The 12,465-nt window shown below is 40.8% G+C and overlaps 1 protein-coding gene across 23 annotated transcripts in view; it reads left to right on the top strand.

The window, feature by feature from the left end:
• The window catches only part of LOC106080785 (mucin-2), a 398,264-nt gene that overhangs the window by 361,645 nt on the left and 24,154 nt on the right, over window positions 1–12,465 (top strand). For 22 of the 23 annotated variants that reach the window (XR_009398497.1, XM_059370010.1, XM_013242344.2 and 19 more), the window contains 2 exons: window positions 2,738–2,846; window positions 3,454–4,707. Coding sequence is in view for 22 of the 23 variants with exons in the window: in XM_059370010.1 (XP_059225993.1) it covers window positions 2,738–2,846; window positions 3,454–4,707 (1,363 nt within the window). In the remaining variant the exon portion in view is untranslated. The remainder of the gene's footprint in view (window positions 1–2,737; window positions 2,847–3,453; window positions 4,708–12,465) is intronic. The other variant, XM_059370022.1, reaches the window with a different exon arrangement.

Genomic DNA, 12,465 nt, shown 5'->3' with positions numbered 1-12,465 from the left:
GTTCAGTAATGGTCCGAATTGGACCATAACTTGATATAATTCTTTTTTTTTATACCCACCGCCATAGGATGGAGGTATACTAACCTAGTCATTTCGTTGATATTGATGTAGGCCCTCGAAATATTGATCTAGGCCCCCATAAAGTATATATGTTCTTGATCATCTCGTTACTCTGAATCGATCTAGCCATGCTCATTCGGCCGTTTGTCGAAATCACGACAGCGGTCGAACGCGTAGAGCTAGCCGCTTAATATTTTGCACAGATACCTAACAGGGATGTAGGTTGTTGTTGTTGTAGCAGTTTATTGTGTTCTATCTTTCGTCTGCTTGATTCTGTTGAGTGTCAAGACCCAGCAACTCAGCGACTAAGATGGGATGCGTCCACAGGGATCTGGGTCTGAGTCGAGTGGGTCTGGCAGTTAAACAGGTGACGTGTATCGTGCGGTCCCTGGTTACAATCGGGACATACATCTTGCACGTCGGCAACAATCCTAGCTTTGTGGGAATTGAGGCGGCTGCATCTGCCGGAACGTAATTGGGAGGAGGTCGTTCTTTAAGGACTACATTCACCCGATAGCCAATTATCGCATCTGCTACCGTGTCTGCATGAATGTTGCTTAGACCCGCTTGATATGCCACTTGATCTAGAGGTTCTCTCTTGTAGCGCTGAACCTCACGCTCTAGATCGTGTAGATCTACCTTAAGGCTTCTGGGCGGTGGGTATCTATCCACAAGATGATAATTTGGATGGTTTCTGCGATAACAGCCCAAAAGGTATTGCTTAGAAAGCATGTAGTTATGTCTTCGCACTGGTAGGATCTTTGTCTCCTGATGGAGGTGGTCCACATGAGAACTGAGGAGACAGCCCGTCGCAAGTCGCAGGGCGGCATTCTGACAGATCTGAATATTATTTCTCTGCGTGTCATAAAGTTGACGAGGCCACACTGGCGCTGCATAGCTTACCACAGACCGGCCAATTGCTTTGTACGTGGTCAACAAGGTAGGTTTCTTTGTCTGCACCCCAAGTGCTGCCAGCAAGTGACTTGAGGACCTTGTTTCTACTTTTGACTTTATTGCAGATTGCTGTGACATGTGAGGAGAATGTGTAAGAGATGTCAAATGTGAAGCCAAGTATTTTGGGACACTTGATGGTCGGAATCATTTCTCCATCGACCATAACCGTCAGCTCAGTATTCACCTCACGCGTATTTGTAGTGAACAATGAGGCGGAAGATTTGGTGGCGGATATCTTCAGATTTCTTGCTGCGAAATATGAGGCAAGCTCGTTGAGGTAGACGTTCAACCTATCGCAGATGTCATCAATGGGTGGGGGGCCTAATGCCATGATCGTACAATGGATGTAGGTCGTTGGGGATTGCAAATGGGCCATATCGGTCCAGATTTCGATGTAGCTCCTATATAAACAGATCTCCCGACCGATGACTTCTTAAGCCGCTGGAAGCCGCAATTTTTGTTCGAATTTTGCCCATGGTGTTTTGTTATAACTTCAAAAAACTATGTCAAGTACGTTCCAAATCGGTCTATAACCTGATATAGCCCCCATATAAATCGATCTCCCGATTTGAATTCTTGAGCCCCTGGAAGCCTCAATTTTCATCCGATTTGCATCAAATTTTGCACATGGTGTTCTTTTATGACTTCCAACAATTATTTTAAGTACGGTACAAATCGGTCTATAACCCGATATAGCTCCCATATAGACCGATCTCCCTATATAATTTCTTAAGCCGCTGGAAGCCGCTATTTTTGTCCGATTTTGCGCATGGTGTTCTTTTATGACTTCAAGCAACTGTGCCAAGTATGATTCGAATCGGTCAAGAACCTGATATAGCACCCATATACACCGATCTCCCGATTTGAATTCTTGAGCCCCTGGGAGCCGCAATTTTCATCCGATTTTGCTGAAATTTTGAACATAGTGTTCTGTTATGACTTCAAGCAACTGTGCCAAGTATGATTCGAATCGGTGAAGAACCTGATATAGCTCCCATATAAACCGATCTCTCGATTTGAATTCTTGAGCCCCTAGAAGTCGCAATTTTCTTCCGATTTTGCTGAAATTTTGCACATGGTGTTCTATTATGACTTCCAACATCTGCACAAAGTACGGTTCAAATCGGTCAAGAACCTGATATAGCTTCCATGTAAACCGGTCTCTCGATTATCCTTGTTCGGTTCCTAGAACTTTAATTTTTGCTGGTTTGACAGAAGTTTGGTATGCCAAATAAACTTTTAGCAGAATCCATGGTGGTGGGTTCCCAAGATTCGGCCCGGCCGAACTTAGCACGCTTTTACTTGTTTTAACCTTTGTTGGCCTAAAAAGAGATACCGGGAAAAAACTCGACAAATGCGATCCATGGTGCAGGGTATATAAGATTTGGCCCGACCGAACTTGGAACTTAAAACAAGTATAATTTCATAGCGATAATAATAAATAAATAATAATAAAAAATTGATAAAAAAAATTTAAAATTCCATGGTGACCATATTGCAATCAGAAAAGTTAATGAAGTAGTAAATAGTAAATTAAAAAAGTAGATATAAATTAAAAAATTTTAAAACCATTTTTCATGTTTCAAAGCTTTCAATTTCATTTCGCTCACAAACTTATTCCATTCATGTTTTCCCTATGAACAAAAATTTTGTTTTGTTTTTGACAACATAATTCATTTGAATTTACATTGATAATGCTATCACGTATATTTTACACTTACAGCGCTGTTCATCTCTGGAGCGTCCTTTGGTTGCCAACAATAATCGTGGCAATGGTCCAAATTTAATGCAACGCCAGTGTCCATCCCCAATACCGGCTCATGTAACAAAAGGTATGTTGGCTTAAAACGGTGTGTGGAGACACAACTAACATAACGTAAAAGAAAACACCCTACCATCCTTGACCACCAATATCCTTATTTGCTCCCATCCTAGCACCTCACCCCTCAATGATTATGTAGTCTGCCTTTTTCAGTTTTTTTTTGTGTTAATTACAAGCTGAGAATTTCCTAACAAAGTCCATTAATTTTTGTGTTGTTTTTTTTTTTTAATTTTAATTAAGCCCCCAATCAACATTGAACTAATTGTGCGAATTTTTTATATGCTTTTCTATTTTCTATCCCTGCAAAACAACAAAACCGCCACCACCACCACCACCACCACCAACCAACCAACCAATCACCCCCTACTGCTGCTGCTGATTTAATTGTTTAATTAACCCAATGCCAACAAAAACAAAATATATCGTCTACAAAAACAACAACAATTCGATGTGTAATATGTATTTGTTTATATTGTTTTCTGTTAATGAATTTGCAACAAAATCAAATTCTTTGCATGTTTCTGTTTTGTTTTTGTTTTTACCACTGAAACTTTTTTTATATAAAACAAAAAAAAAACAATTTTTGAAAAAAATTATTATATAATGGTCACAAGTAGAGCTATCAGCCCATCTTGCTCAGCAGCATTTGCAACAGCAATCACAGCATCAGCAGCAGACCCCAATGCCACAGCAGCAACAACAGCAAAGCTCCCCGCCCACTTATGTTAATATGTCCGAGTTGGCCAATATGGCCGCCATGAAAATAAACAATCTACAACAACAACAACAACAACAGCAGCAACAGCAACAACTATCATCTCCACCATCATCATCATCGGCATCCCAGCAACAATGCATGTTGCAACAGCAACACTCCATAGATTCCATATCATCCATACACTCCAATGACTCTAATCAATCACCCCTACAACACCAACACCTTCAGCAACAACAACAACAGCACAACAACAATCAAACACCTTTACATCAACAGCATCATCATCATCCCACAACAACACAACGCTCACATTCCTCGGGCTCGATGACACCATCGTTGTATTCACATCCCTCCATTGATTCGACGGTGGCCACACCCCCCATAGGTCAAACGCCCACCCATTCGAGCGGCAGTTCGACACCCCAAAATCACTACTCACCGCTGTTGAACAACTCGCTATCGTCGACGGCCGCTGGCACACCAAGTGGATCGAGCATTGCCAGTGGCGGCATGTCCATGAGTGGGGGTGCTGCTGGTGTTGTGGGAGGCGGAGGCCTTGGCAGCGGTTCGGGCAACAATAGTTTCGTCTATAATGTTTGTTCGCCCACACCTCCGCTTAGTGCAAATTCCTCGCAGTCCAGTGATGTCTTGAAAATCACCGAAAACGATGGTACCCACCAACACCATCACCAATCCCCACCACCAACAACTTCTACTAATAATCATAGCAATAGTAGCGTTAGTGAGTCCACCAACACAGCACAGTCACAGCCATTGGCCAATGCTAACACTTGTAGTTCATCAAACTCTTCCTGTGGTAATACTCAAGAAATTTCTACTCCCCATTCAGCGGACCCGGACACTTCTTCGGGTATTGTGGTGGAGAATGATGAACGTTCACGTGCATCGGTTTTGCAAAAAGCTTCCATGTTTGAGAAACAAGCGGCTGCAGCCGTTAAGAGTACACCCACGCCCACTACCTCGTCTGGGGGGGTGGGTGCTTCCTCCTCATCGGCTGGTGCGGCTTTTGGGGGGGCTCGTCACTCACCAGTTGTGGCAGAGAGCGGAATTTATGGTACACGCACCAGCAACACAAACAATCATCACCATGCACAACAACAATCACAGACTCCTATTGATCCTCAGGATGTGGGTAAGTATACTTAGACTAAACCTATGAACTTTTGTGTTCGTTCCCCCAATCACCATCTATGGCATCCCACATTCATGCCTTACTCTATAACTGTCTTACACACTATCTACCAACAGTCATGCCTATTTAGATTTAGAAAAAAAATATAAATTTCTCCCAAAAAAAGAAAGTGGGGATACAAGTTAGTCCTTATCTTAGCAATATCTCTAAACACCTCATTTCAAATTTTTACAAAAAAATAAAATCGTGACCACTTTTGAAACATGTAATATCATTCAAAGGATCCAAGTTTAAGAAAAAATTTTCGATCAATTTAACAATGCCTACCTTCTATGTTCTAAAAAACGTAGATAGGTCACTCTATTTTATCAATGTTTCGGCATTCTCCTTTGTAAAATCTATCAGGTGATTTTGGGGCCGGAGTATCTTTTGCTTGATGGTTTCTAGGCAAAAATGTGAGTGCTCCATAGTTTTAGTTACCAAAATTTTATGTTTCCTTGGACTGGTCTTGCCTTGATTTTTTCTCATTAATTGCTACACCCACTATTCCCGATTTCGGGAGTTAGTTCTGCAGAAATCTATACTTGAAACCTTGAAAGACATCAGCATGTTTTCCAGTCAAACTATGATCTGTCAGGATGGACACGTTAAGTAAAACTTCTTTTCTAGCCAACGACAGCAAAGCGGTCTTCATCATACCTAGATTGGACCACATAATCTTTTAGCGTTCACAATCCTAATACGTGACTCTCCGCACCCTTTTGGCTTTATCTCAAATAGCTTACATGTCGCCCGAGACATACCCATAGTTTCCAGTTCCCCTAGAAATAGTTCGGTAGTTCCTAGTATATCTTTATGGCCTGGCACCCAGCCATCACGTTGAGACACTCGAGTTTGGGTCTAGAATTCTAAAATACGTTCCCCAGAGATTAAATTGCTGCCTGCCTACAATAATCGGACAGCCTAATCAATATGCCCAATCGTAGTTCTTTAGACTACAACCCCAAGACCACTTGGTCAAATAGTCTATAATAATCCGTTTGAAGGTCTACTTACCAGGACTGCGTAGTCTAGCCCTCGACTCCGATCCCGGGTCGGAATCTAAGTCGGAGTGGGAGTATTAAGCCGAAATCAGAGAGCGGTTCGGAGTCGGGGTTAACGTGCTCAACTCCGAACCGAACTCCGACTCTGGCTCAATAGCCCTACTCCGGCCTCAAAAACTCGACTCCGCAGCCCTGTACCTTGTACCTTCTATAAAAATAAAAAAAGTTGTCCACGAATATTCCTCTAAGGAACAGAAGTCACATTTGCTGTGCTGTCCGATTCTGGAGGCGACTGTGGTGTAGGAGGTCCTCGTAGCATGTCTGCCTATGACGCTTAAGGCTTGGGTTCGAATCCAGGCGAAATCATCCGAAGAAATTTTCAGCGATGGTTTTCCCCTCCTAATGCTGACGACATTTGTGAGGAATTCAGCCATATAAAAACTTCTCCTCAGAGAGGTATCACCATGCGGCACGCTGTAATAGGTAGAGACATTAAGTGTAACATTAAAGTGCAGGAGCATTAGATGGCAACGTATTGAGTATTGAACAGTAGGTGGATTTTTAAAGATCCGTCCACTAAACCACAGCACCATATAAAAGAATATGTATGACAATTGCAATATACATGCCCCAATGGAATCTCTACCCTGATGCTGAAGAATATGGATGAACCTGTAGTCGAGTATATTACAACTCATCCACCTGTCTTTAAGCACGCTTATTGTACCCGATGTCTGAAAGATCGGCAGAATGATCCCCTTAGTGAAGCCTGGAAAAGACCCGAGCTAAAGGGTGTCGTACAGACCGATCTACCTTCTCTCACCAGTAGCGAAGACTACTCCCCCGTGACTCATTGGAGAATTTCCATTCGCCGAGCACCAGCAATTCTATTCGCCGAGGCCACCGTGGCGCAGAGGAGAGCATATCCGCTTATGACGCCGAACGGCTGGGGTCCCGGCGTGAGCATTAGAAAACAAATTGTCAGCGGTGGTTCCCCATTACTAATGTTGGCTAAATTTGTGAGTTATACTGCCATGTTAAAACTTCTCTCCCCTTTGCACTCGGTATAAAAAGGAGGCCCCTTATCATTGAAGAAGTATACCCCGTTCCTTAATGGCATATTCATGGGAAATTTAGTAGAGCATTAGAATGTATTTCGAAAACTGTATAGCACATCCACTGCTTTGCATGCCATCACCGCACACATTTGCCGTGGCTTGAAGCAACCCAGGCCATGTTATAGGACAGTCGTCGTGGCACTGAACCTATCGAAAACATTCCACACCATACCAAACTATTTGAGAACATCGCCAACATGCCGCTCCAGCCATGTCTAAAACGCTGGCTCACTAACTATATGTGTGGTCACCAGTCGTTTGTGAAAATTAGGGATAAGAAGTTAAAACCCCATAGAGTGAAACAGGGAGTTCCCGTCCTCCATTTCAACCCCTCCAGACAGCTTAGAGATCGTATCATATGCTCATTCTTAGCATCTGTGATAGGTTAAACGTCTATCTCAACGATCTTTCGCTATAAGAGATTTGAAGTTATCTGCCACCAAACCCTTAGCCACATTATTCACTACAAACACACATGGGGCTAATAATTAGCTGAAGGTGAACGTCAAAAGTAGAAACAAGGCACTTGGGAAGATATTTATGCCAATCGTCGTAATGAATAGAAGTGTATGTAACTTCTGTTATCAGGGATATCGTAGTTCCAATCTGTTCTTTCAGGAATAGTGGTACAGTACTTTTGATCAAAAAGCGGCCCAGGTAGGGTGTAATCCACACTGCCTGGAACATCGGATATTGTATCAAGGATAACCCAGTGTCCGTAGCCGCCACATGATCAATGAGAAAGCTCCCTTAGCCTCACGGCAGTGGTCGCTGCAATTTGAGTAGCCACCAGAGGCATAAGATAAGGTAGCATTCAATTCAGTGCATCAAATGGTGTCGTCCTCAGTGCGGCTGTGATGCACAAACAAGCCATTTATTGGATCCGGTTAAGTATTTAGCAGTAGGTGAATTTTTGAAGCGCCGTCCACCAGACCACAACACCATACAGCATAATAGGTCTGACAACTGCAATATATACCAAATGCATGCCACGCGGTCTAAATCTCCAACTTTTGCCAATGGCTCTCTTGCAGGTGTATAGGGCAAGAGTGGCCCTTCGTCCAGCAAAACACCCAGGTATTTTGCGCTTTCTGTACATGGAGCATTCTCCTCACTCAAGGAGACAGGTGCCACTGTAGGCAACTTGTATCTACTTCTGTCTTGTACGGATTTATACTCAGACCACTTTCGGTAGCCCACTTTGCTGTTGCGCGTAGAACTTCCTGAAGTATATCTCTTAGAGTGCTGGGAAACTTTCCCCCAACAGCAATTGCCACGTCATGAGCATACGCGATCACTTTTACGCCTTTTTCTTACAGAGACAATAATTTATTATTAATGGCTAAGTAGAGGAGACAGTACACCTACTCGATGTGTTCCTCTGCTGACCCATCTTCAAAGATCTACAGATGCCAATCCTGCCGTAATGCATTTTTATTATGTAAATTGTTAATAAACTTTCTTACATTGGTGTGGATGCCTAGAAACTCTACCTCGTTTATGACTGAAATTGGGTTTTCATTATTGAAAGCATCTTCAATGTCAGGAAATGTTGCCGAGACATGTTTTTTCCATGCTTTGCCCGAGATATAACAAACGGAATAAACAAGTTGGTTATGTACTCGTACGGTGGATGGTATAAACACAACGTATTTTTAATTATCCGGAGCCCACTTCAGAGCCGAAGAGAAGAACAATCCCGGAGTTGAAGAAGGAAAAGCTAATGTTTCATTTATCAAGCATGCGCTCTTGTATCGTTCTTAAATAGTGCTGCTCGCAACCCTTCGGTTCCTACTATGTCAGTACTTTCTAACCTGTTTGCTTTTACTTTAACCTTACTCTTGTATTGATTTAAAGATATTTTGTAACGCTGCTACCAGATACCAACAATTTGAAAAATTATTCACTCTGTATGCTTTATACAATCTCTGCCTCTGTTAACAGTTTGCCATTTACAGCTCATGGTTCATACAAAGCTGATATTCTACATCAACGCAGATTTGTCCATTCATTTTTCGAAGAACCTTTCTCTCAAACACCCCAAGTACTGCCTTGTTGACTCCATCAGGTCGATCCGCTACGTACAACCGGCTGCCATGGGATTGAGGTAGAATAGTAAAAAGCACCAGCGGACGTCGAGGCGGTCATATGGCCTATCTAACTCGCTTGAAGCATGGGTTAAACAAAGAAATAGTATAGACAATTTGTTCAAGTCTCGGCTGACTACGGTTACCCACTCAAATTGTTCACTTCTTGTTGCATAAAAGCTGTAATGCGTCAGCATCATATTTTCTGTATCGAGTTTATTTAAGGGTCATCCTTATCCTTTATGGTATCCTTTTTCACTTTTATTCTACTTTAATGACATGGATTCTTTGAATGATATTACTGGTTTCTTATAGAGGTCTATTTTTGTAATACGAATCATTTTGCAGATAACTAAACTTTAGAAAAGTAGAACTTTTAATAAAATCATATTGATGCGGCAATGTCTTTATGATATAATAATAATTTTGTTTTTCGTTTAAATATTTTTTGTTTTTTTTTTTTATTAATTCAACCATACTGTAAAGACTTAACGTTTAGCCCACTTTTTACAACAATTTCTTATTATGCAAAAAGATTTGTTTTACAAAAATTGCCAGTCATGATATTTTATAAAAATAAAAAAAAAAAACAAAAACATCCCATTATGCATTTCAAATTACCCATACTCTTAAGGAATTTCTTATTTTTTTATATAATTTATGTTGTATAATTCTTTCATTAGTCGACAATGTCTACAAAAAAAAACACAACACAAAAGTCTTCCATAATTAGAAGAAGATGCAATTTCATTTCATTTCATTACAAACATAGTCTTCTGTAAAATACAGCTGATTATTTATCTTATATTAAAAGAACAGGTTATTCTTCAAATTCTGCCTATAGACAACGGAATTTGCGACCAAACATCAGCGAGCGGGTCCATGTTCCGACCTTGCTCCTCACAGGAGCTTACCAAGTATCGCCATCTATAGCGACTGAATATTTATGAGCCCTTCACTAATATAACATTAAATGGCACATGTTTTTAGAATGGCTTAGTAGAAATTTATTTACATTAGGTTAAATGGGTAGTGGAACACAAGGTTAGTACTTTAGTTGGAGTAGGGAAAGAATGTAAGTGTAGCACTCCTACGGTAAAACATGAGCAGGCACTCACATTTCATGTTTCTGCTCGCCTACATTTCATCCCATTGACGGTTCTGAGGATCTTTCGAGACACGAAATAACTACCCCTAAACAACGCAAACCATACAGGCTAGCCGAAACGAAGTGTCGCACATATAAAGGACCATATATTTTTGTGTGAAAATATTTTAAGGAGAAATCGAAATTTCAGAATCCATATACTTTTCCTCGATATGTCCATCTTTTGCCTTGACTATTGCACTGAGTCTGTCAAAAAACGAATTGCAAGCTACACGAATGTAATCTGCCGGTATTTTAGCCCATTCCCATATAATGGGGATATAACCTTATATAGCTGCCATATAAACCGATCTAGGGTCTTGACTTCTTCAGCTTTTAGAGAGCGCAATTATTATCCGATTTGGCTGTAATTTTGCACGTGGTGTTTTGGTGTCACTTTCAACCACTGCGCTAAGTACGGTTTAAATCGGTTAATAACCTGGTATAGCTGCCATATAAATCGATCTTGGATCATCTTGAGCCGCTAGAGGGCGCAATTCTCATCCGATTTGGCTGAAATTTTGAATGAAATGTTTTGTTATGACTTTCAACATTTGTGCTTAGTACGGTACATAATCTGATATAGCTGCCATATAAACCGATCTGGGATCTTGACTTCTTGAGACTCTGAAGGGCGCAGTTATTATCCAATTTGACTGAAATTTTGTACACCGGCTTCTCCCACGTCCTTCAACATACATGTGAAATATGGTCTGAATCGATCTTTAACTTGATACAGCACCCATATAAACCGATCTTCCGATTTTGCTTCTTGAGCCCCCACAAGGTGCAATTTTTATCCGAATGGACAGATATATTACACAATGTCTTCAACAATGTTTAGCATTCAATTCATGCATGGTCCGAATCGGACTACAACTTGATATAACTCCAATAGCATAGCAGTTCTTATTCATTATTCTTTGTTTACCTTAAAAGAGATACAGCGCAAAGAACTCGACAAATGCCATCCATAGTGGGGGGTATAAAAGATTCGGCCCGGCCGAACTTAGCACGCACTTGTTTTTAAATAAACTCAGAAGCAAATGTTTTTGGTAGCTAGTAAACAATATAATGAGCTGTCAATAAATCATGTGGAAATTTTACTAGGAAAACTACGAGAAATTGGGCTTCCGTTCGAAGACAAAGAGAGGTCGAAGTTTGCGTGGCAAACTCTTTAGAATATCACTATTTGAATATATTAGGCAGAGTACTTAACAAATTGGGATGTGAAACATGAAGCTCTTCTTCACCATAAAGGCCAAAGCAGAATGAGCGCGTTGAGCTATGTTTTTGAGCATCGCGTTGCAAAAAAGTAACTCTGTACACAAATTCCACAAAAGCAACGCGGAAAAGTTAAAAAAGTTTTAACTTTGCCTCTTGAAAGAGAGGCTCATTATGTGTTTTTGGCCGTCAAAGATAAAAATCTGTTGCAAGTTTCTTTTTTAACATTTGTTTGAAGAGTTGCATTTTTCAACACGACGCTTCTCAATACGCTTATTCTGTTTAAGCCTTAAGAATCAGTTGTTTACCTAATCGTTTCATAATCTACAATTGTTAACAGTCTGTGAATTTGAGCGTTCACATCGAACTTCACATTTAGTGTTCCTAATGATCACCAAGTATATGAAAAAAAAAATAAAATTTTGTTCGAGGGCTGCTATATAAGTTTCTGGCCTAATAATGAAAATTCAAATGTTTATCCTCGAAAAGAGGTTAAATATTTTGCAAAGTATCCTCCAACAAGATTTATACACTTTTGCATGTGTCCAAACTAAAATTTTGTTCGAGGGCTGCTATATAAGTTTCTGGGAAAATAATGAAAATTCAAATGTTTATCCTCGAAAAGAGGTTAAATATTTTTCAAAGTATCCTCCAACAAGATTTATACACTTTTGCATGTGTCCAAGCTAATTCTCCTAAATACATCTTCCACATTGCCACTGTGTAGCGCAGAGGTTAGCATATCCGCCTATGACGCTGACCGCCAGGGTTTGAATCCTGGCGAGACCATCAGATAAAATTTTCAGCGGTGGTTTTCCCCTCCTAACGCTGGAAACATTTATGAAGTACTGTGCCATGTAAAAACTTCTTTCTAAAAAGAGGAGTCGCACTGCGGTCCGCCGTTCGGACTCGGCTATAAAAAGGAGGACTGCACTCATTGATATGTGAGAAGTTTGCTCCGGTTCCTAAGCGGAATGTTCATGGGAAATATTTGCAATTTGCACTTTTTCTACTGCAATTGTGACACCTCCAAAACATGGTTATTGAACGATTCAACAGCATCTTGTGGCGAGCAAATCATTGACCACGCATTTTTACCTTAATGTGCGGAAATAAAGTCAGGGCTGTACCGCGAATGA

The sequence above is a fragment of the Stomoxys calcitrans genome, chromosome 5 (assembly GCF_963082655.1).
Source record: "Stomoxys calcitrans chromosome 5, idStoCalc2.1, whole genome shotgun sequence".
Classification (NCBI taxonomy): domain Eukaryota; kingdom Metazoa; phylum Arthropoda; class Insecta; order Diptera; family Muscidae; genus Stomoxys; species Stomoxys calcitrans.
This window is presented reverse-complemented; position numbering and strand designations above follow the sequence as displayed.